At 35.4% G+C, this 22,016-nt stretch overlaps 1 protein-coding gene across 1 annotated transcript in view; it reads right to left on the bottom strand.

The window, feature by feature from the left end:
• The window catches only part of LOC101971169 (uncharacterized), a 70,431-nt gene continuing 48,415 nt past the window's right edge, over positions 1–22,016 (bottom strand). The window contains exon 9 of the mRNA XM_040271302.2: positions 1–2,162. Within this exon, the coding sequence (XP_040127236.1) occupies positions 2,068–2,162 (95 nt within the window). The 3' untranslated portion in view covers positions 1–2,067. The remainder of the gene's footprint in view (positions 2,163–22,016) is intronic.

Below are 22,016 nucleotides of genomic sequence, written 5' to 3'. Positions count from 1 at the left end.
ATTGCCAACATTTGACCAGTTGGAAATTAGAAATTAATCAAGTTGACATGAAGTATACTTCTACCTGTGCTATTTAGCTTTTATATTTTTGTCCTTTATAATTTTCTGATAATTTTGCTTTTGATTTGTTTGTTTATTCTCAAACAAGTAAATGATATGATTTTTTCCATACTAATTATTAATTTATTTATTTTTATTCAGGGGATAAATTCTGAGAACAAAACAAGGCCATGCTAAAGAGCTAACAGCTCTATTGTGAGCCTGCTGAATCCGACATGCATTTAAGATTTTACAGGGAAAAAAAGACCTGGTTTTCAGTAGGGAGATGCTTTCCCAAGACTAGAATTGGTGAGTGAGGGCCATTGCACAGAACTTCCATTAGTACCAAATGTGGAACTTGAACAATAATTAGGCAGGGGCTTGATATTTTTAACATATGACAGCAAAAAATTATGTTTAAAAAAAGAAGAAATTGTCTGCCACAATCTCCCTCCTCACTCAATCTCATGGATCCCTGGAAAGAGAGGACACTCATGACATCAGGAATGTCTTCTTGTGGATGGAGACAATCCACTTACCATACTGGGTCCCACACAGGACATCTGTAGGGGAAAATATCCTTTTCTACACCTTGCATTTGATCACCGTCCTAACCTCAAGTTGTGGAAGTACAACGGGCAACCTTTAAGATATAATTGTCTTCTATTACTTTATTTCTTTTCATACAGGGGAGACTAAATGTGTGTCATGTCATTACATACCATATTGCAGTGTAATGACGTGAAATGACTAAATGATAAAATGCCAGCTCACTGCCAAAAATTTAAGGTGACATGCTTTTATTTATATATTGGGAAGTTATTATTAACTCTTAAATTGACTTTGCCACATGAAATAATGCAAGAAGATTGGTACACACAGAATCAGGTGCCTGCAGGTGAGGCTCTGAACCCCCAATTGCAGAATAATCAGGAGGAGGACTCTGGATTAGGAGCCTTCCTCAGGCCACATGTCCAGAAATAAACATATAAGCTTAGAGCAGTCTTCTCACTTTGTGAATGTGGAGTTGCAATCATCAAAATACAACCCGACTGGGGTGTTTATTAAAAAAAAATGGGATTCAAGAACAGGTGGCTAAGAAAATCAAGTGGCCTGGCCTCCCCTTTGCCTGCTTCACCTCTGCCTTCTATTCCCTGTAGGGATATGAGATTTTGTCTTTTTTCTTTTAAGGAAACAAAATCATGCAAAATTGCTGCATTTACATCATCAAATTACCAGAAGATTCAGTAGTTGTTAAAATAAAAATTGTGCCCCCTGCCCAGGCTATACAATTTCATGTAGAAAGTTTTGAAAGAGGGTTAAGAATGACATTCTCAGTACTATATATATATATATATATATATATATATATATATATATATATATTTTGTTTTGTTTTGTTTTCAAGTTCAAATCTATGTGACCTTCAGTGTTTGAGGATTTGTGGTGAAACCCATTCTCACCTGTCCCTTCTCCCTGCAGGTTCTGACCAGCACACCTGAAGGCATAATTGTTGGCACATCGTTATGGCTAGTGGATATATTTGTTTTCATAGGTAAGTTCTGCTCTTCAATAAATCAACCACCTTCCCTGAAATCAAGGCACCTCTTTGATGTCATTTGCTCACTTTCTCAAGCAAGCATTCAACTCATGCTTAAGTGATCATCCAAGAAGTGAGCAGTTCTAGGCCAAACACTATTCTGCAGGTCATGGAACTTAAGGTCCTCATAATAACAATAAACACAAAACAAGTAAATAAGCAACACTTTTGAGGGCCACAGCTGAGTCGGGATGACACATGGCATTTTTGCCAGAAGTACTGGTTGAGAGGTGACGCCAGCGGGTTCTCACAGAGTTCCTGTTGAGTTCCAGTTGAGCTCTCGCGGGGATTCCCAGAGAGTTCCCATTGGGTGGGGAAGTGCCGGAGGAGGGATATTTCTGGTTGCTGGTTCCTGGACTTCGGGAGAATTCCCGGGGAGCGTGTGTGGAGCGTGCTGGTAGAGTTCAGAAATAAAGTTTGTTCCTGCTTCAGTCGCTCGTGATTTGTGTCCAGCCAGACTGTGGCATTCGGTGGCCCATACAGGGAATGCCTGAGGCTCGGAGGTAAGTGAAATTGCTCGCCCCTAAGGGAAGGCAAGAAAATGGGTGACCATTTCAAAAAACAATGTGTTCTTGTTTTGATTTGTTTTGTTTTTGTTTCAAGCTGCATATCCCTAGAACTTTCTCAGGCAAACTGGGAAAAATGGTTGGCTCAAGGTTTGAAGTTTTTCGCCCCTGAGGAAGAGATAGAAATAGACCACAAATGCACATGTCAAGAAAATAGGAAAATTCATACAACGATTTTTTGTTCCATTTTTGTTTCATTCTGTTTCGGTTTTGTTTTGTGTTATTTTGTTGGGTTGCATTATCTTTATAGTAGATTAGAAATTAGTAAAAAAACAAACTGAAAGAGTGTTAAGTAAATTGTTAGAGGTTCAAACTATGGTAGAAAACATGTTAGATCAAGCAAAAGAGAACGTCTCTCGAGCTAGTCAGACAGAAGAAGAAAATTTAAAGGAAGAAGGGCCATCAGGAGGGAAAAAGCTATAACAGGAGGCTGCTACTAACACTGTTATATCACCAGAGGGCATAATTCAACCAACAGCTCCACCTATAGAGACAGCTGAGTGGCCCTCAACCCCTGTAGTTGATGGATGGGATCCTGAGACAGGACCTCAAAGATTAGCATGCCCTGTACTTGAGCAGGCAGGAGGGCAACAAATTCACCATGCTTTAGATTTCAAAACAGTGAAGCAGTTAAAGGAGGCTGTAACAACCTATGGTCCTCAAACACCCTACACTGTAAACATGGTCGAACCCATTACCAACTTGGACATGGCGCCAGCAGATTGGGCTAGCATGTGTAAATCTGTGCTAAATAGAGGACAATATTTGTCATGGAATGTTACCAATGAGGAATTTTGCACGGGGACAGCTAGGCGAAATGCAGCAGCCAGTGACCTTCAAAGAAATCTAGATATGTTGTTAGGAAAAGGACCTTATGAGGGTCAACAGCAATAAATTGAATATGATCCTGCTATATATGCACAAATTGCTGCAGATGCAGTTAGGACATGGAAGACTTTACAGGGACATGGAGATTTTCAAGGTCAATTATCTAAGGTAATATAGGGAGCTAATGAATCTTACGCTGAATTTGTAGATAGGCTTATTCAAACAGCTACCAGAGTTTTTGGGGATACAGAACAAGCAATGCCATTAAACAACTGGCTTATGATCAAGCAAATTGTTGGTGCAGAGAAGTCATTAGACCATGGAAACATGGAGATATAAACACATATATGGAACCCAGAAACACCATCAGGGTAGTGCCCAGGACACATTATCCATCAGATCTCTCATCAGAGAACCAGAGGGAGGGCAGGGTTGGACATTTGCGCCTCCACCAGAGCAGTACTAACTCCAGAGATGGGAGTTCAAATCATTCCCACAGGGGTAAAAGGACCTCTTCCCCCAAGGAACAGTAGGCTTATTGTTGGGATGCAGTTCTTTTACTCTACAAGGACTTATGATAAGTCCTGGGGTAATTGATCCCAATTTTGAAGGTGAAATAAATACTATAGCCAGTTCTCCAAAGAGTATATCAGAAATTTCACCGGGAGATCGAATAGCACAGTATACCAAGCCTACATGATAAATTTTCCAGTCATACTGTAGAAAGAGGTTCTAGGGGTTAGGCTCCACAGGTGTAGATTGGGCTATGCTTTCTTTAAATTTAGATTCTTGCCCCATGCTAAAACTAAATATTCAAGGACATGAATTTAATGGGCTATTGGATACAGGTGCAGACCTTAGCATCATCTCTCGTCAAGAATGGCCAAAACATTGGCCATTACAACAAGCTACTCAAACACTTTGAAGCCTAGGAGTGGTGACTAATCCCCATAGAAGTGCAATGGTATTAGATTGGAGGGATGCTGAAGGATGTGAAGGAACTATACAGCCATATGTATTGGATCATGTAAATTTATGGGGACGAGATGTCCTAGATCAATTAGGACTAACATTAACAAATAACATCAATCCAAATGTGCCCACTATTATGGCTAGACAACGTTTTCAGACAGGAAAACGATTAGAAGAACAAGAACAAAGTATAGCAACACCAATACAAATAGATCAAGGAATGGACAGACATGGGTTGAATTTTCAGAAGGGGTCACTGAGACAATAAAGATCACTTGGAAGTCAGAAATACCAGTATGGGTTCCTCAGTGGCCCCTGATTAAAGAAAAGATACAAGCAGCCCATGACCTGGTCAAACAACAATTAGCGGAAAGACATATACAACATTCTGTATCTCCCCATAATACTCCCATTTTTGTCATCAAAAAGAAATCTGGTAAAAGGATATTATTGCAAGATTTAAGAGCCATTAATCATGAGATGGTTATTATGGGACCTGCTCAATCGGGGGAATCCCCAATTGTCTGCTTTGCCAAAAACCTGGTATGTTTTAGTTATAGATATTAAAGATTTTTTTTTCAATTCCAATTCATCCTGAGGATAGTCCAGGTTTTGCATTTACTATCCCTGCACTAAATCATGAAGGTCCTGATCAGAGATATGAATGGAAAGTACTCCCTCAAGGGATGGCTAACAGCCCAACTATGTGTCAAATTTATGTTAACAAAGTAATCCAGCCACTTAGAAATCAAAATCCTGAACTACAAATATTTCACTATATCGATGATGTATTATTAGCACACAAATATAAAAACACATTACTAGAATGTTATGCCACACATACAAACTTAGATCAACTCAAATCACTTAATGACTTTCAAAAGTTATTAGGAGACATAAATTGGATAAGGCCTTATCTAGGTATACCAACAGGAGAGTTGGGACCTTTATTTGATATCCTAAAAGGCCCGTCAGATCCAAATTCACCCCGAATATTAATGTCTGAAGCAAGAAAGGTGTTAAAAATCATTGAAACATATATGGAAAATATGCATTTGGATAGAATTGATATAAGTTTGCCTTTATTATTTATTGTACCACCAACAAAAAATATTCCTACAGGAGTATTTTGGCATGAAAGTCTATTATTATGGATACATTTATCTTATTCTCCTAACACTATTCTTACTAGGTATCCTGAGGCTGTAGGACAATTAATACTCAAAGGAATAAAAGCAGCAAAGGAAGTGTTTGGAATTTCTCCCAATAAAATTATTACTCCATATACTATGGATCAAATTGATGAATTAGCTAATGAGTTAAATACTTGGGCAATAATCATGTGCAAATCTAATGTTTCATTTGATAACCACTTACCATCTAATCATTTATTGTCTTTTTGGTCATCGCATCCTGTAATTTTTCCAAAAATGACAAGAAAAACACCTATCATGAATGCTCCAAATATATTCACTGATGGGTCAAATAATGGTACAGCAGCAATTGTTACACCTGATCAAACTTTTATATTTGTAGTACCCAAACTATCAGGTCAAAAGGTAGAGCTTAATGCAGTATTGCAAGCTTTTGTGATGTTTAAAGATTTTGTATTTAATTTATTTTCCGATAGTCAGTATATAGTTAATGCTATAGTATCCCTTGAAGATGCTGGTAGGATTTCCCCTTCCTCTACTGTTTTCTCTTTGCTTTCCACTATACAAAGTCTAATCTGGGACAGAAAAGATCCATTCTTTATAGGACATATCAGGGCACATACAGGATTGTCTAGAGCCCTTAGTTTGGACAATGATTTAGCAGATAAAACTACACATGACATACATATTTTCTCTACACTAAAAGAAGCTACAAATTTTCATTAAAAAGTTCCATGTCAATGCGATTACTTTACAAAGGCATTTTAAAATAACTAAGGAACAAGCTAGACAAATAATAAAACAATGTCAAAATTGTGTGACCTTTTTACCACAAGTTAATCTTGGAGTCAATCCTAGAGGACTGATACCTAACCATATTTGGCAGATGGACATCAAACACTTGCCAGAATTTGGAAAATTAAAATATTTGTATGTTACAGTTGATACTTCTTCCGGGTTTTTGATGGGCTCCCTTCATGCCGGAGAAAAAAACTGAAGATATTGTAGCTCATTGCTTACAAAATTTTGCCACTGTGGGCGTTCCAAAACAGTTAAAAACAGATAATGCCCCTGGTTATACTTCTACCTCTTTTAAACAATTTTGCTCATCATTTGGCATTACTCATATAATAGGAGTCCTGTACAATCCACAAGGACAAGGCATAGTTGAAAGAGCTCATCAAACTATTAAAATATACTTATTAAAGCAAAAAGAGGGAATTGGGAAGGGGTATATATCCCCCAAAGATAAACTTAAAATAACCCTTTTTACTCTAAGCTTTTAAAATTTGGATTCATCAGGACTTAGTGTTGCAGAAAGGCATATGTGTCCAAAAAATGTACATAAGCCCAAGGTACTTTGGAAGGATATTCTAACAGGACAATGGAAAGGTCCTGACCCAGTAATTGTCTGGAGTTGGGTGTCCGTCTGTTTGTTTCCACAGGGAGAATAGCAGCCGATTTAGATTCCAGAGAGATTAACTAAATCAATTTCTACAGACCAAAAAGAAGATGATTTGGCTCAAATTCAGAACCGCTGATATTGAGAACTCCAGTTTGACTATCCTTACATCTGCGACAGAACCAGGATGCTTTTTTCAATATCTATTTTATTATTGCTCTTTCCCACATCATGAAGTTCTATTTTTTTTTGAGCTCATACAGACCTAGGTTAATGTTTTGCTGATCAGTTCTACTTTTTGACTATAAAGTTTTTAAACATTGCAATGGAGATTTCACCTGTAAAAAGTTATAAGGCCTTTACTATTATGGTATGTGTTATATGTATTATGTGTGCACACTTGTGTTTTGTGTTGTATGTTTGTATGTGCATATGTCCATATATCATATATGATGAGCACTCATGAAAAAAATGCATCCAAATTTTTTTTTTTATTCACATGATTTAAATAGTTTAATTTTAACTGGGTAAACAGCTGTTGAGGATTGTTTTAATATGAGAACAAAAAAGGAGGTTAACAGATCTATTTGTTTACTTTCGTCTTTCGTTTTCATATTTAATAATCCTGTTCAAGATAATGTCAATTGTTCAGAAAATTGTTTTCTTTTAGTGCCTTCTGGAATGTTGATTTATTTTTAGCCATTATTGCCAGAATTCCTATCTTCATCCCAGTGCTGGTGAAGACAAAGATAAAACCAATATACAGCTTCTGTAATAGCTATCACTGAACTGCTTGAAGAACTTGCTTGGACTATGTATCGCTTGTATGCATTATGAACTCACTTGTATGCATTGTGAACTATCTACTGGTGCAGTGACTTGTGGTAGTGATGGGGTATTTTTGCTGATGGTGGCATTGGTGATAAAATTTTTCGAAAAGGAGCCATCAATTGGCTTGGTGTACCCTCCTCCCTTCTGCTTATGATGGTTGTTCAGCTAAAATTTGGGGGCCAACAGAGGTGAGGCAAAGAACCTCACCCCCGCCCCACTGGTACAAAGGCCTATCCACAGGTGTGGCTGTATGCTGGACTAGTAGTCAATGATGGGTAAGATCCAATTGCAATGGTACCAACCAGACAGGAGACTGATGCCTTGAGGTCAGCTCATCTCAATGACCGGTAAGGACATATGTACTATTGGACAACCTAAGGCAGGCATGGTCTCTAAGCCACATGCTTGTTTAAACAGAGAGGGGGAGATGTTGAGAGCCACAGCTGAAGGGGCCCCAGCAAACTTCCAGCTGCCAGCTGATGATTGGCTCACAGTGGCCCCAGCAAACTTCCAGCTGTCAGCTGATTGGCTCCTTTGCGGTGATGCTCATTGGGCTGTTTCCCCGCCCTTTCAGACCACGGGAGCTGCTCATTGGGGGACTCTTCGCCCTCAAGAGCAGGAGGAATGGGGGGTTGAGAGGCTTGTGGGAAGTTGGTGGTGGAAGTTGGGCTCTGAGGGAATTCCTGAAGAGCTCCTGTGGTGCTGCGTGTGTGTTCTAAAAATAAAGTTCGTTTCTGCTTGATAAGTGGCTCATGCATTGTGCCCAGCCAGACTGCGGCATGGAAGTGACCACCACTTATGGCTTGTTTTTTATTTCCATTGCACAGTTTTGCTCTATAGAATAATGGATTAACCTTTAAGCACGATGTACAATCCTTGCCTCCTATGGCCCTAATGTACTCTGCTAACTTCATGTCATACCACTATTATACCTGCAAATTTGACTTCCCTCACACTAATCTTTCAGTTCCTTGATTGGACTAAAAATTTTCCAACATGAGAAACGTTAACATGCCATTTCTTCCATCAGAAATCTTCTACATATTAAATGTTACTGTCTCAATTTCTTTGTGTGTGGTTCTGGAGATTGAAGCCAGGGCCTTGGGCATGTGAGGCAAATACTCTACCAATTGGACTATATCCTCTGCCCCAGAGATAAACTTTTTAAGCATATTACCCTCTCTATATTATTCTCTCTTAATCTCCTTCATTTTCTCTCTCTCTCTCTTTTAACCTAATGACTTTCCTTTAACTGGCACCTACCTCTTCTAATCTGTTTATACTTAGCCAACTTCAGCATGAACAGTAAGTTCCTCATAGCAAGGACCATCTATTTTTTGAGCCATAACTCCACACTGTTCTAGGTACATTCTAGGTTCTGGGTACATTCTAGGTGTTTAATACTTTTTTGAGTAAATGAAAAAGTAGGTGAATGAGAGAAGATGAAGGAGCTTTGAGTGGCATCCAAGATCAGATGGTGAACTTGACATTTGCTGGCCAGGAGTTGATATCATTTAAGTGTCAAGTCCAGTAAAACTTCTGGCATATAAATTTGAGTAGGGACAGACTGGAAAAGAAATATGAGCTAAGGAGTTATTCTCATAATTCTAGGTTGCACAAATGTCTTCAGCTGAAAGAAAAGAAAGGCAGAACACTAGTATTGTCAGAAAGGGGAAGACAATAAAGAACAGATACAAATTTTACATGTGTCTGTGGAATCAATGCTATAACATCAAATGAGAAAGTCATGCATGGATTATGATTTCTTTATTTGAAGATAATCTTACATACTCCATTCTCATTCTTCTTGAATTATTGTGAGAAATTAATGAGTTGAATGTAATGGGGGAAAATAACAAAAGTAAATGTCTTTTTACAGTAAATGGTCTTCTACATGATCTACGGCCTGGACCAGCAGAATATTTGGTTACATCAAGTCCTAAACATTCCTACATTGTCAATATCCTGCTTTTAAAACACACATTCTATTTTTAAGGGGAAATTTCCAATACCATTGTACTTATTTGCATGAGGTGACTTCTACAAGAAGTACATTTGTAGTTTTTATCTCTTTTACTCACTCCTCTTTATCTATAAACTGGTAAGTAAATTTGGGTTAAAGTAACATGTTTTGCTTCTTATTGATATAACCTACGCATGGGATGAAATCTTAGGTTGTCTGTGCACTAGCTTATAGACTCTTGTCCTGGAGGAGTGTTCTACAATTTTACCTTTGTGTCTGCAACTCCAGCGGGTAACCTCAGTTTGAAAAATTTACTGGAAGCTCATACAGTTGTACTCTAATCCAGATTTTGATTGCATTATGATTTAATGAACTTTCTCTGAATCTTTTAGTTTGCAATTTTTTTCTTCTGTTAGTCAACTTTCTGTCACTAAGATAATTAACCGAAAAGGAGGAATGGTTTAGTCTGAATCAGGTTTCATACCACACTTTGTGGGCCCTGTGTTTTGGGGACTGTGGAAAGTCATGACAGTGAGCACATGGTGAAACAAAGCCTCTCATCTCAGGGTAGGTTAAGAAAGAAAGAGAAGTGAAGGGGCCAGGATACTAATACATTCTTTAAGGGCATCCCTCCAATGACCCAGCTTCTTTTAACTAGGTCCTACCTTGTAGAGGTTCCACCACCACCCCAAAGTGCCAATGTCGGGCAATAAAGCTTTTAGAATTCAGGCATTTGGGGAAAATTTAATATCCAACCATAATGTTTCTGAATTTCAGAATGCAAAGAAGACTGTTTATTTTCCCCTTTTAATCCTCAAAAATGTGTGTGTGTGTGTGTGTGTGTGTGTGTTTGAATAATTGAACCCTGGATAATTAATAGGAATGACCAATACAGTAAGTGTAAATCCCTAATGCAACCTTGAAAATTCTTTCTATAGAAAAAACCCCTGTATTACTGAAAATAGAAGCCTGTCTGAAATGATAGTCTGAAAATATGGCAAAGATTCTTGAAGTTCTTTCCTGATATTTTCATTGAGGAAGACAGAATATAATATCTTGCCTATTTTATCACAACTGTTTAAAAGTAAGACTTTTGTTTTGAAGAAGATTCATTCTATGGGATTTTGAGTATTTTTATTTTATGGAATTGATTAAACTTGAAACTATATAAAAATTCTCATAATAAACTATGAAGTGACACAAAATTCTTTAATGCTGTCACTCACTAACATTCATTTAATGCTGATGACAGCATTCCAGAAGCACCAGCATAAGGGAGACAAGAAGATCAGTAACCACTTGCAGAATCAGCACAGCCTGACAGATTGATAATCAGCTAGCAAACAATGATTCTACAAATCAAATTTCAATAGAAAATTCATGCACACAGATAAAATTTTACTGGTAAACTCAAGAAGTTCTAACTGTGATGAAATGCATTATCCACCATTTTTCTTCAACACACTCATAAGCAAAAGTAAAAATATACATTAAAATAAAATGCCACCTCCATATGTATAGAGCAAAGTCTATATAAATTGATATCTAGTATGGCAGATATTGAGAGATTGTTTGTGACTAGTGGAATTATTTAGTTTCTTTTGATATCTGTTTATTCATAACAGAAGTGGTATGCAAAGACATTTAAAGCTGAACTTAATTGACTACAACAAATATTTAATAAGCATATATATTTTTATTCATTCACCAGTAATAATACTATATTTCACTATGGAAATTAAACTGAGTTCATTATTTATAACTGTGCAGATATATAATAAACTTATTTTGCTTAATATCTGTTGTATTATTTTGTACATGGATGCTTCTCAACTTATGATGATGTTACACCCCAATAAACCTAACTAAGTTGAAAAGTTTGTTTGTAAAAAAATTAATTTAATTCCCCTCATCCACTCAACATCACATTCTATCAATACATACATTACACTATGGGTTGTTTACCCTTGTGACTGTGCAGCCATCTGTGAGCTGCAATTCACTTCTATTGCCCAACACTGTGACACTATCATATTGCATACCATTAATCCAGGAAATTATCAAAATTCAAAATTTAAAGTGTGGTTTCTACTGAACACCAATTGCTTTTGAACCCTTGTGAAGTCAATAAGTCATAAGGAGAATGCCCATAAGTGTGGCACCATTTGTATTGAAAATTTATTATTTCTAGGACACCTTTGGCCAATTTTTCATCGTGAGTCTGTTTTGAATCCAACTCCTGAGAAGGACTCCTATCTACTCTGCAGCTAGTGGAGAAAGAGGTTCAGGCTCTGTACAAAGACAGTGATACATACTCATATGTTCTTGCTGTAGAGGGTGTGATAATTAAGTGCTCCTGTCCTTGCTGTTTTATTGCTTATAGTTCACAGGATAAAAGACTTCCAATAAGGATGCATACTTTGGACTACAGCTACAAATTTTTATAAATGATACAAAGGAATGCGAGCAAAAAATAATTGAGAACTGTATTAGAGGAATTGAAAAATGCTAGGGAGTTGGAAAATGGGGAAAGAGTTTTTCCCCCTTGACAAACTGATGAATGTATGGATTGAATAGAATTTAGATCGGGAGTTTCAGAATTATGACAAGTTCTGCTAAGTACTGGATTTCATGTGTAGATCAGTGGGAAATCAGAGAAGTGTTTTGTATGCTTCATTCTGTTTGCTGTATGTAAAAGAAAATAGAAGTTGGAAAGAAGTGAATTTCGAGAATACTGTCTAGAAGAAATCTTTTGCAAGAGGAATAGAGTCCTTCATATTTTATTGTCATTAAAAAATTAAAAACTAGTCATTAATGACATGAGTAGGTTAAAGAAAAGGAACATGCCAAGATTGACTCCAAAGTTCCTATTCTGAGCAATGGGAGGCTGACTGGTGGTGGCTTTTCTGGTATGGGAAATGCCTTCAGAGTGGCAGGTTCAATTGGAGACAGGAGTACATAGGAAATAAAAAACAGGACAAACTGAGAATGAAGGTGAATGGAAGATTGTAACTATACTGAAAAGTGAGAAAACCGTGAGACATTTTAATAGGTATGTGGTGGTCTAAGTTGGCGAGACACATTGCAGAAAGGTATAAATAGTGCTTCTAGCTGGGGTAAGAACACAAAATATCTTTACTTGAATGCATTCATCTTCCAGATGAACATGGATTCACTAGATTTCTGCTCAGCACTCCCCGTTGCATTCTTTGCACAATATTTCCTGTAAACTTGTTCTGCTTCCTAAGCTACATGGCTACTGCCAGAGCTGCCAGGCAGGAGGGTACAATCAATTGTCAAGTTTCATTGATTTTTATGGAATATATCCTTTTCCCAAATTGGAATGTAATGTTTTATGGCAATTTTGGTAAAAAGAGTAAGAAAAACAAGTGAAATCCCTTTTGTGTCACTTGGCTATAAAGTGATAAAGTGTGAGAATAAGCCATAGTTAAATTTATGCTCATGAAAACCAGAGAACCAGATGATTTTGGTTTCTAAAAATACAAAAACCAAAGAACAACAGAGAGGAGAGTGCTGAGAAAGAAAATTAACATAATTTGATTTAATAGCAGTTGCCACTGGGGTCCAGCCTCAATCTCGTTCTTGGTTTCCTAAGCCAATTTGGTAGTCATTTAATAAGTTCCCATTATTGTTTAAGGAAGCACACACTCTCTTTATGACATGAACAATCAAAAGATAAAGAGAAAACTGATTGCACAGATATCATAAATTTACCAAAACTCAATAAATAGTGGTAAGATCATGAATAGCAGTTTTCAAACCAGTTTTGTTTCCTGTTTTAGTAAGAAAAAAATCTTGTTTATTTTTGTAGTTAATTCTTAGAAATTAAGAAATCAAAAAACAAAAGTTTAAATATAAATGTTATGTGATCAGAATCCATATATATCCATATTTCTAGTAAACTTACATGTTGACTATTGTCTTTCCTATTTGTGTCCAACTGGAGTACCCACACATATTTTGTGCTAGCTTTTCATCCTATTATTTTAAAACACATTTCAATTTCAAATAATAATTACAGCAACTATTTTAAAACTGAACAATATGTTATAGAAGAAACGTGTTTATTATAGATGCAATGTTTTTAAATATCTCCATAACCATATAAATACATAAATTAAAAATGAAAATTTATTTTCTCTTGTTCCCTAGTCTCACAGATTTACACATTCTTAACTTATTTAACTTTATTTGTTTTGAATACTAAATTTTAAGAGATAATTTCCTCTCTCTATTGATTCATTACCATTAGAAATCATTGATGCCCCATTAACAATGGTAATTTATGTAGTTCATTTGAGCTCCATTTTTTCTTTCTCCTGCACCTTCAATTTTCTCTGGCTACACAATTTTTAATAATATTGTTTTAAAATCTTTTAATAGACACCAATGTTTTAGGTTATCTAATTAATATCTGGTTCTTGACATGTCTTTTTTAGGTGGTATCTAGTGATCCTTGACCATGGAAGCTTTATACACAAGTGCCAAGTTTTATTTATAAACATTTACTTTATATAATGGGGCCACATTGCTATACAATTTCAGTAAGTTTTGTATTCTCTTTCTATAAATTGATCACCTATAAAATGGATAAAATGTGATAATTTTGGTATGTAGGTATTATTTAAGTAATAAAGCATGTAGTACAATTGGTCTCAAGAAGAAAATGCAATTCAATTAATAAATAATTTCTGAATAAAAAGAAAATCTTAAGATTCGAGGTTTAGTAGACATTCTTTTAAATTTCATTTTCCATTCCCTTGCATGTGAATTTGCAATGAAGTTTTCTGATATTACATTATTTAAATCTTGAGAATATCAGACTAAATTTTGAATCACATGGAACATTTTCATACATATCTCCATTTCTTATTTTGAAATCTTCCTTAGGACAAATTGAGGGAGTAGAATGAATCAAATACTGTTTGCAAATATCTTTCATACTCAGTCTACATATTACTGAATCGTATTAAAAAACAGATTAAGCAAAAATGCTTCTAGAAATAAATACATGTTTCAGTTTATCACCTTGCTCCCAGCATTTGATTTCTATTGAAAAATATTGGCTATATTAGTGAATATGTTATTTCAACTTTATATTGTATTTACATCCCAAGGACAAGTGACCATTGGAGATGACAAGGGGAGTGACTTTTGGCAGATGTATTTACTGTAATTTTCCCTTTGGTATTTCCCTTCACAACTGTAATATTCATTTTGAAAATATTATATAAATCCTAGTGATGTCAGAGGCTTAAAAGCAGAAGCTAACTTCTGTTGAAATTGTAAGAATTTAAAAGATAATTTCATCTGTTTTTGATTCACTACCTTTATACGCCATTGATGCCCCATTAAAAATTATAATTAACATTCTTCATTTGAGCTCCATTTTAACATTCTCCATTGCAATTAACATACTTCATTTGAGCATCAACTATAATAAAATAGAAAGCTAATACTCACCAAGGAAAAATCATGAGTGATAATATCATGCCTACTCTTTACATTTATTTCATTACTAAAACCTATATCACTTCTTTTAATAATGTTTATATTATAGGTCAAACTGCTGAGCAGCCATGCCTACTACTTAGATATCCATTATATATCACAATCTCAGTATATTCTAAACAAAACTTGTCATCTTTTAGTAGCTTTTTCTTCTTTTAGATTCTCTGTCCCAATGACATAGTTATCAAAATAATTTTCTATAAAGCCCCTCTATGTGTCATCCTTGACACTTAACCTCCCACAATCATCTATCTCAAGTTCAAGAAATTCTACTACTAAATAATTTCCAAATCTCTCTCTTCTATTTTAGTTGCTAGTGCTTTACTCCAGGACCTAATAAATGTTTTTCAGAATCAGTGCAATAACATTTTAAAAGTAGTCCCTCCTCTTATTTTGTTTCACTTAATAATTGCTCCATATTGCAGTAAAACTAATCTTTCCAAACTAGAATGAGATTGTGCTTGACTGGTTCTTTACAAATTCAAGGTAATTTAAAATGCATTACCATCATTCATTTGGTTCTTCATGATCTGTAGACTGGCTATGTTTATTGTGTACCAATTTCCAGGACACTATAAACCATCCCATGCCCAAAATATTACTTTCTGCCTAATGAATCTGATAAGCTCTCACAGGTAAGCTTGTGTTTTATTATACTTCAACTAAGTCTAAACAAAAGTCTATTCTACAATCTTCTTCATCTTGTTTAGGATCATTATTCTTGTGATTTAAAATGTAAATGATTTTATACATTTCACTTTTTGCATCTACAAAGTCAAATTGGTTTGATGCCTGCAGTTACAATGTAAATTGACTTTACATACTTTCATTCTTTATAAATGGGCTGAGAAAAGCAAACATGGTGAACTTCTTAGAGAAAAATACCTAGTTTTCATTTGTCTAATGCAATCAATTTATTGTAAAATAATTTCAATACAGAATTTCATGATAATGAATTTTACCCTCGAAAGTCAATCACAAAATACATCAGTGAAGGAAGCACCTGCCTATCAAGAAGCTGTTCTATATTTTCTTTCTATTATAACACATTTCTCTGAAAGAAACTTTTTAGCAACCCTAAATATTATTATTGCATACAATAACATCTCCACTATGTTTATTATGAAGTACCATATGTTTTATATTGGTGTTTTAAAGCAAAGAGAAGAGTACTTTTAAAAAAAAAAGTAATGTTTTTATGAAGTAAACTTATGGGCAATTAAATTTAATTTGTTATTTTATTTTCAAATATTGACAATTCTTGTTTCTCAAGAATTATATTTTTCTTCATTTTTAAATTAACCCAGGGAAAAAGTATATATAGTGGGGCTATATACTTTACTAGGAGTATATAAACACAACTCTAGAGTTATTGTAAAGTCTATCTTCTTTAATATGAATTCATTAGTCTTTTAATTCAATCACATTTCAAAGATGTCCAAGCATGATTTTAATCAAACTGCATGCAAATTGAACTGAACTTCCCATTGAATCCCAAGCACTACCAACTAAAATTACTCATCTGGTTAAAAGCTGAGCTCAATGTCCATCACGTGGAAAGCATTTACTGAATGGTAAATACAACCATTATTAGTACATGCAACTTGGCAACTACTACCACTGCTACTTGATGACCAAGGAAGAAGAGAAGAAAAAAGGAGAGAAAATATGAAGAAGAGGGAGGAAACAGTGGTGGCAGAAAACAAAAGAAAGAAAAATAAAAAGTAAGAAGCAGAGTGAGGAACAAGAAGGAAAAGGGAAGCAGGGATAGTAAAAGGGGACAAGAAGAGAGGAGCCAATAAGTAGTACAGTCAGTGTTTCTTGAGACAAATTATTTTAGGGATGAGGAGACTTAACAAAATCTAAACTGGAATTTGAGTAAGTATTAATTTTTCTCCAGTATTTGCTTTTTTGTCAGTTCCAACACAAGGTAATGTGCTCACGTTAATGCTTTTGTGTATGTACATTCATCAAACAAACTTTTCCGTTAATTGCTATATTTGTTTTAGCCAAATCAATATGGGGATTTGGGTGACTCAGTGGTAGAGCATGTGCCTAGCATGCATAGGCTCTGGGTTCAAGCTCAAGCACCATAAAAATAAAAGATGCTTTGGTAAACTAAAATGATGTTCGGACGTTACTTAGGCTATAAACTAAGTAACATTTACCAGTGTTCAATTTTGTACATGAAAGAACAAAAATTTTGATGAGACTTCAAAGCTCTTTCCAAATGCTGCCTATTGACTGCATGTTTGAAATTTGTGACTTATTTAAAAATTGCATTTAAAAAATTTTTGTTTGATATTTTCACACTATTTGAAGTGTCCTTTCAAAGGAATTTTATAAGGTCATCTTTCAGAACATATATTTTCATTGTACATGGAAACTTTTTTCATTGTAAAATAAGCAGATTTTGAACTGTACAATATTATCTAGCTATAAAAAGGTGTATGTACCATCACAGAATACCAGAAAATGGAAAAAAAAAACAAATGATTTAAATGAAGAACATGAAGTATAGAAAAGGTATCAACCTTTATATATATATATACATATAGAAATCCCTTATAAAATTAATACATATTGAATATAGATACGAGTTCAACATGCTCTCACATCTGTATATATTTCCCCAAGATAGCAGGTATTCAACAAGATGTCAAACTTGTATAGGTTACTGCCTCAAAAAATGATGCTGAGAGTCCACAGGATTAGAAAAATGGACTACAAGATCTAAAACAACAACAACAACACTAACCAGTACATTTTAAACTGCTCTGTTGAGGGAGTGAGTGGCCAGCTTAGGGCAGAGAGGAGCTAGAGGCAACACAGGAAAATCAGTTCCAATTCTTCTTTAGCTCTCCCCATTCCATTTCCCACCTCTTTGCTTTTGTACTATTATTGCCTATCCTTTTGCCCTCATATCATTGCTGTGGGGATCTTGTTGGGCAAGAGTTCTTCTGGGTAAAGTTAAAGTAGGTGGAGGCTGACATGCATTGGGCATTCAGTCCTTTACTTCTCTAATCTAACTCCCAGTGTTTGTGGATTGCAATCTGGCAAAACTGTCTTCTATCTACATTCTAACATAAAAAAGAACTTGGGGTGCCATCTTGACCACAGTTATTTTCTTCTGGGCTATTTCAAAATCAAGTGATAACCCTGTCTTATGTCTTATTTCTGTCAGAAAGTCCATGTCCCATGCCCTGTCCCACACACAAGATCCTTCAGCTTTCTTACAGAGATAAACACTATATTCTGGCCTTTGCTTCTTCTCCAAACCCAAAGAACCAATAAAGGTAGTGGAATAATTTTAAATAAATATAATAAACTATGATTCATGAATATATAAATGTAAGAAAAGAGAAAGTTACTCATGTCACCAGAAGTAAGTAATATTCCAGGCATCATAGAGATGGTAAAGACATGGGGTTTACTAATGCTTTTCTTCTCCAAGAGGGAAGATACAGCCACTGATATATTAGGGAAATAGAAGTATTGTTTGTGGGGCTGGGGATGTGGCCAAGTGGTAGCGTGCTCGCCTGGTATGCGTGCGGCCCGGGTTCGATCCTCAGCACCACATACAAACAAAGGTGTTGTGTCCGCCGAAAACTAAAAAATAAATATTAAAATTCTCTCTCTCTCACTCTCTCTTTTTAAAAAAAGAAGTATTGTTTGTGTCTCTAAAGAGAAACAGAAATAAAATTATTGTATAAAACTTTTAAACACCAGAAGAAAGTATTACAGAATTAAAAGAGCACAGGAAGTACAGGGAATAACAAGAACATTAAATAACATGGCAGAATAAAAACCTAGTTAGAAATTAAAACAAATGAAGATGGATTAAGGTAAGCAAATAAAAGACAAGGATCCATAAATTCCAAAAAGGAAAATAAAATCCAACAATGTGTTTTCTGCAGAAAATAGAAGACTTGGAAATGCCTAAAAGGACTAAAAACATATGCCTTATAGATATAAATCAAGGGAAAGCTTGAACAAAAGTCTTATGTTCTCACAAGTAAGCAAAAGAATCTTGCTTTGGATGTTTCACAGCTTTATGTGAGTTTACAGCTGATTTGTATAAATCCAATCTAAGTGAAAAAGCAATAATACAAGAAGAGGGTGGATAATGGGGACAGGGAGAGGAAAAAATAAAAGAGAAAAAACCCACATGAAATAAAGAATTTATAATCAACATTCTACCTTCAGTACAGATGTAATAGTAGGCCAATCCTGCTTTCTAAGAGTAAGTCTAATTATAAAGAACTGTCTGCCTTGTGGATCTCTCATTTTCAGATTTTATAATGTAAGTAATGAAATATACTTTTAAATAATTGTATTTAAATCTATCCAGTGTATTTAAGAGAAAATAAAAAGGGGAATTTTCCTTTCAGCTTGCTAAGTAATGTTCATTAATAAAACATGTTATATGGAATGTAATGAAGGAGATAGGATAGAGAGAGTGCCATTGGGCAAGAAAGTAGTTGATGTGACATTGTGGACTACTCTCCTGTACAGATCCTGTTGATATTACCTTTCCAGGTAGGAATTATACTGTTCAATGATTCATCACAATGATATAAGTTGAAAAGTGAGATTTTAGAACAAAAATCAAAATTGTTGATCAGTAAAAGAAAAATGCCTTGAAAAATGAGAGTGAACATACGGTTAATCTTTATACTTTTTTTAACTACAGAGAGAAATGAAATACTTCCTCTTAGCATGAATTCAAAAGAAATCACTGGTGACAATAAATGTCATGTTTAGCCATTGTGCTTATTTTCCTTCTGATTAATCATGCCACTTGAGAGTAAAAATAGTATTTTGAATATAGTAGCATGCATTAATAAGGAGATCCTTTCCCTGAGAAATATTTTAGTGTTAGGGAGAATTTATAGCATGCAGCTGATGTGTTTAAATCCATGACCTGTCTTTATCAAAGTGACTTTTTTAAGAATGTATTTCTATACACCAATATTTTAAAACTTTGTAAAAAACTTTCAAAGATTATATATGTGTATAATACATAACACCAGAATTATATAATGGTAGTATTTTGTTCTGAAAATAAATTTTTAAAGTAAACAATGAAGTGAGAATTAGAGAAGAAGATAGGCAAGGGTTAGATCAAGAGAATGGCGGGACTGAAATGTTAAGGCCTTCAGAGCCCTTTCTCCACCATATCAAGAATAACCTGCACCTGTTCCAACCCATTGCTAATATAACCTGTCCCAGAGATTGCCCCTTCCTATAGGGAGTTGTTAATGACCTTCCGGCCCTGATGGCTCCAATTTGTACCCTCCATCCATCTACTGCTCATATTTTGGCCATCCCACTGAGCATCTCCTGTGCCTAGTCAAATACGCAGGAAGGAGAGAGATAAGGGGAAGAGAGCAGGAGAACAAAGGAAGCCCAAATCCTATTTTTTAAAAAAGGCAGAATGGCCTCACTTCTAGAAATACCAACTATGGCCCCCTTCTCCCTCCTCAGAGAAGTCTATGATAACCCTTTTAAAATAAAACCTGCTTTATATGCTTGCCTTAGTGTGAATTTTCTAATGTTATACTTCAACATGTGAGGGAGCAGAACTTGTCACTGGGATACAAGAAGAGGGTGTATCAACAACATAAAATAGAATTATTTTTAGAAGACTTGAAACTGTAATTATCTGTTTGATTAATCATTTACAAATATCCTTTATCTAAAATAACTTTAATCTCAGTATGTTTCATCTATATTTTTAAATATATTTATAAGATTCCTCAACTTAGCATATTTCCTCACTTTAGCATATTTACATCCTCCCCCATTTTTCTTTTTCTGTTTCAATTTCAAAATAGATTATATGATGTAGTAAAATGGTTTGTATATGGTGTTTCCCCCAGATATCCATCAGGATATTATTAATTTATTATATAAAGCAATTATGTTAATTTAAGTGCCTTATTTATGATGATGATCTATATATACCAAGAAGATATAAATAACCACATTTTCAGTGTTTTAACAACTTTCTTATAATCTGTGTCAACATTTCCCTAGCTAGTATACCTCAACACTGATTTACATTACTTTTCTAAGGTTCAGTTTTCCTCATAAAATTGGGTTTGTGGCATATTATTTCCCCAATAAGAAGCTTTCAAGTACATATAAGTAGAAAAATCCTATTAGGTTGTTGTACACAGACTGTCTAAAGAGGCCCTCAGTGTTGTCCTGCCCATCTCCAGGGTCTGTCAATATATCAAGATATCACTCTGATGCTTATCTTATGTTTTATGGCACAGATCACCCTTAAGTAGGAAAGTGATCTAGAAGGCCTAACCAGTCACATAAGCCCTTCAAAGCAGAGTCCCTTCTCTGGCTGGGACATCAATAAGGGACACTTGAAGCATAGGAACTGATCACTGAGGGCACTTTGAGGGTTGAAGAAGCCAAGCAAGAAGGAAAGAGGGAGGACTTCAATCCATGAAACAGGTCTCCAGTTGACAGCCAGCAAGAGCATGGGGACCACAAATCTGAAACCCCAAAGAAGTGAATTTTACAGTAGTGAGAAAAGTTCCAAGAGGTTCTTGGGTGTTAGCTTCAGACTTGTGAGAATGATTTTTTTTAAAGAGTTTTTTCTTTATTAAGTCATCAAGTTTGTAGTAATTAGCAGTATATTAAATATTTACAAAACTCCCTTTTAAAAATACTTATAATAAAGTTACATGCAATTTTGTAAAAATGACAAAAGAATGGCTAAAAAATGCAAGAATATTCCTTCATTCCTAAAAAGAAAGCATGTCCAATAGAAGCTGCAAAGGTTTCATTCTCAGCACCAATGCCTTATCTCTGCACATGGGAGAAGTGATCCATGTGGCCACCATTCCTTCCTCTAGGTGAGAAGGGTTTTGTCCTGGCCCTTTGGCAAGAGTGGAACACATACCTCATATAAATTCAGCCCTGGGACTGTTCAGCAATAGTCTCATCAGACTCCATTGCTTCAGTTTCACCTGACTTGTTACTTACAAGTCATCTGAGTTTTGGAAAGGATGGCCAGCCCTGCTAAGGATCCACAGGACCATCCTGAGAGGAGGCTAAACAGGGAGATCATTTCCCTCACCACCTTTGGGAAAGTCCAGCAGTTACCAGG

The sequence above is a fragment of the Ictidomys tridecemlineatus genome, chromosome 12 (assembly GCF_052094955.1).
Source record: "Ictidomys tridecemlineatus isolate mIctTri1 chromosome 12, mIctTri1.hap1, whole genome shotgun sequence".
Lineage (NCBI taxonomy): Eukaryota > Metazoa > Chordata > Mammalia > Rodentia > Sciuridae > Ictidomys > Ictidomys tridecemlineatus.
Note: the sequence above shows the minus strand (reverse complement) of the source record. Positions and strands in the feature narration are given on the sequence as shown.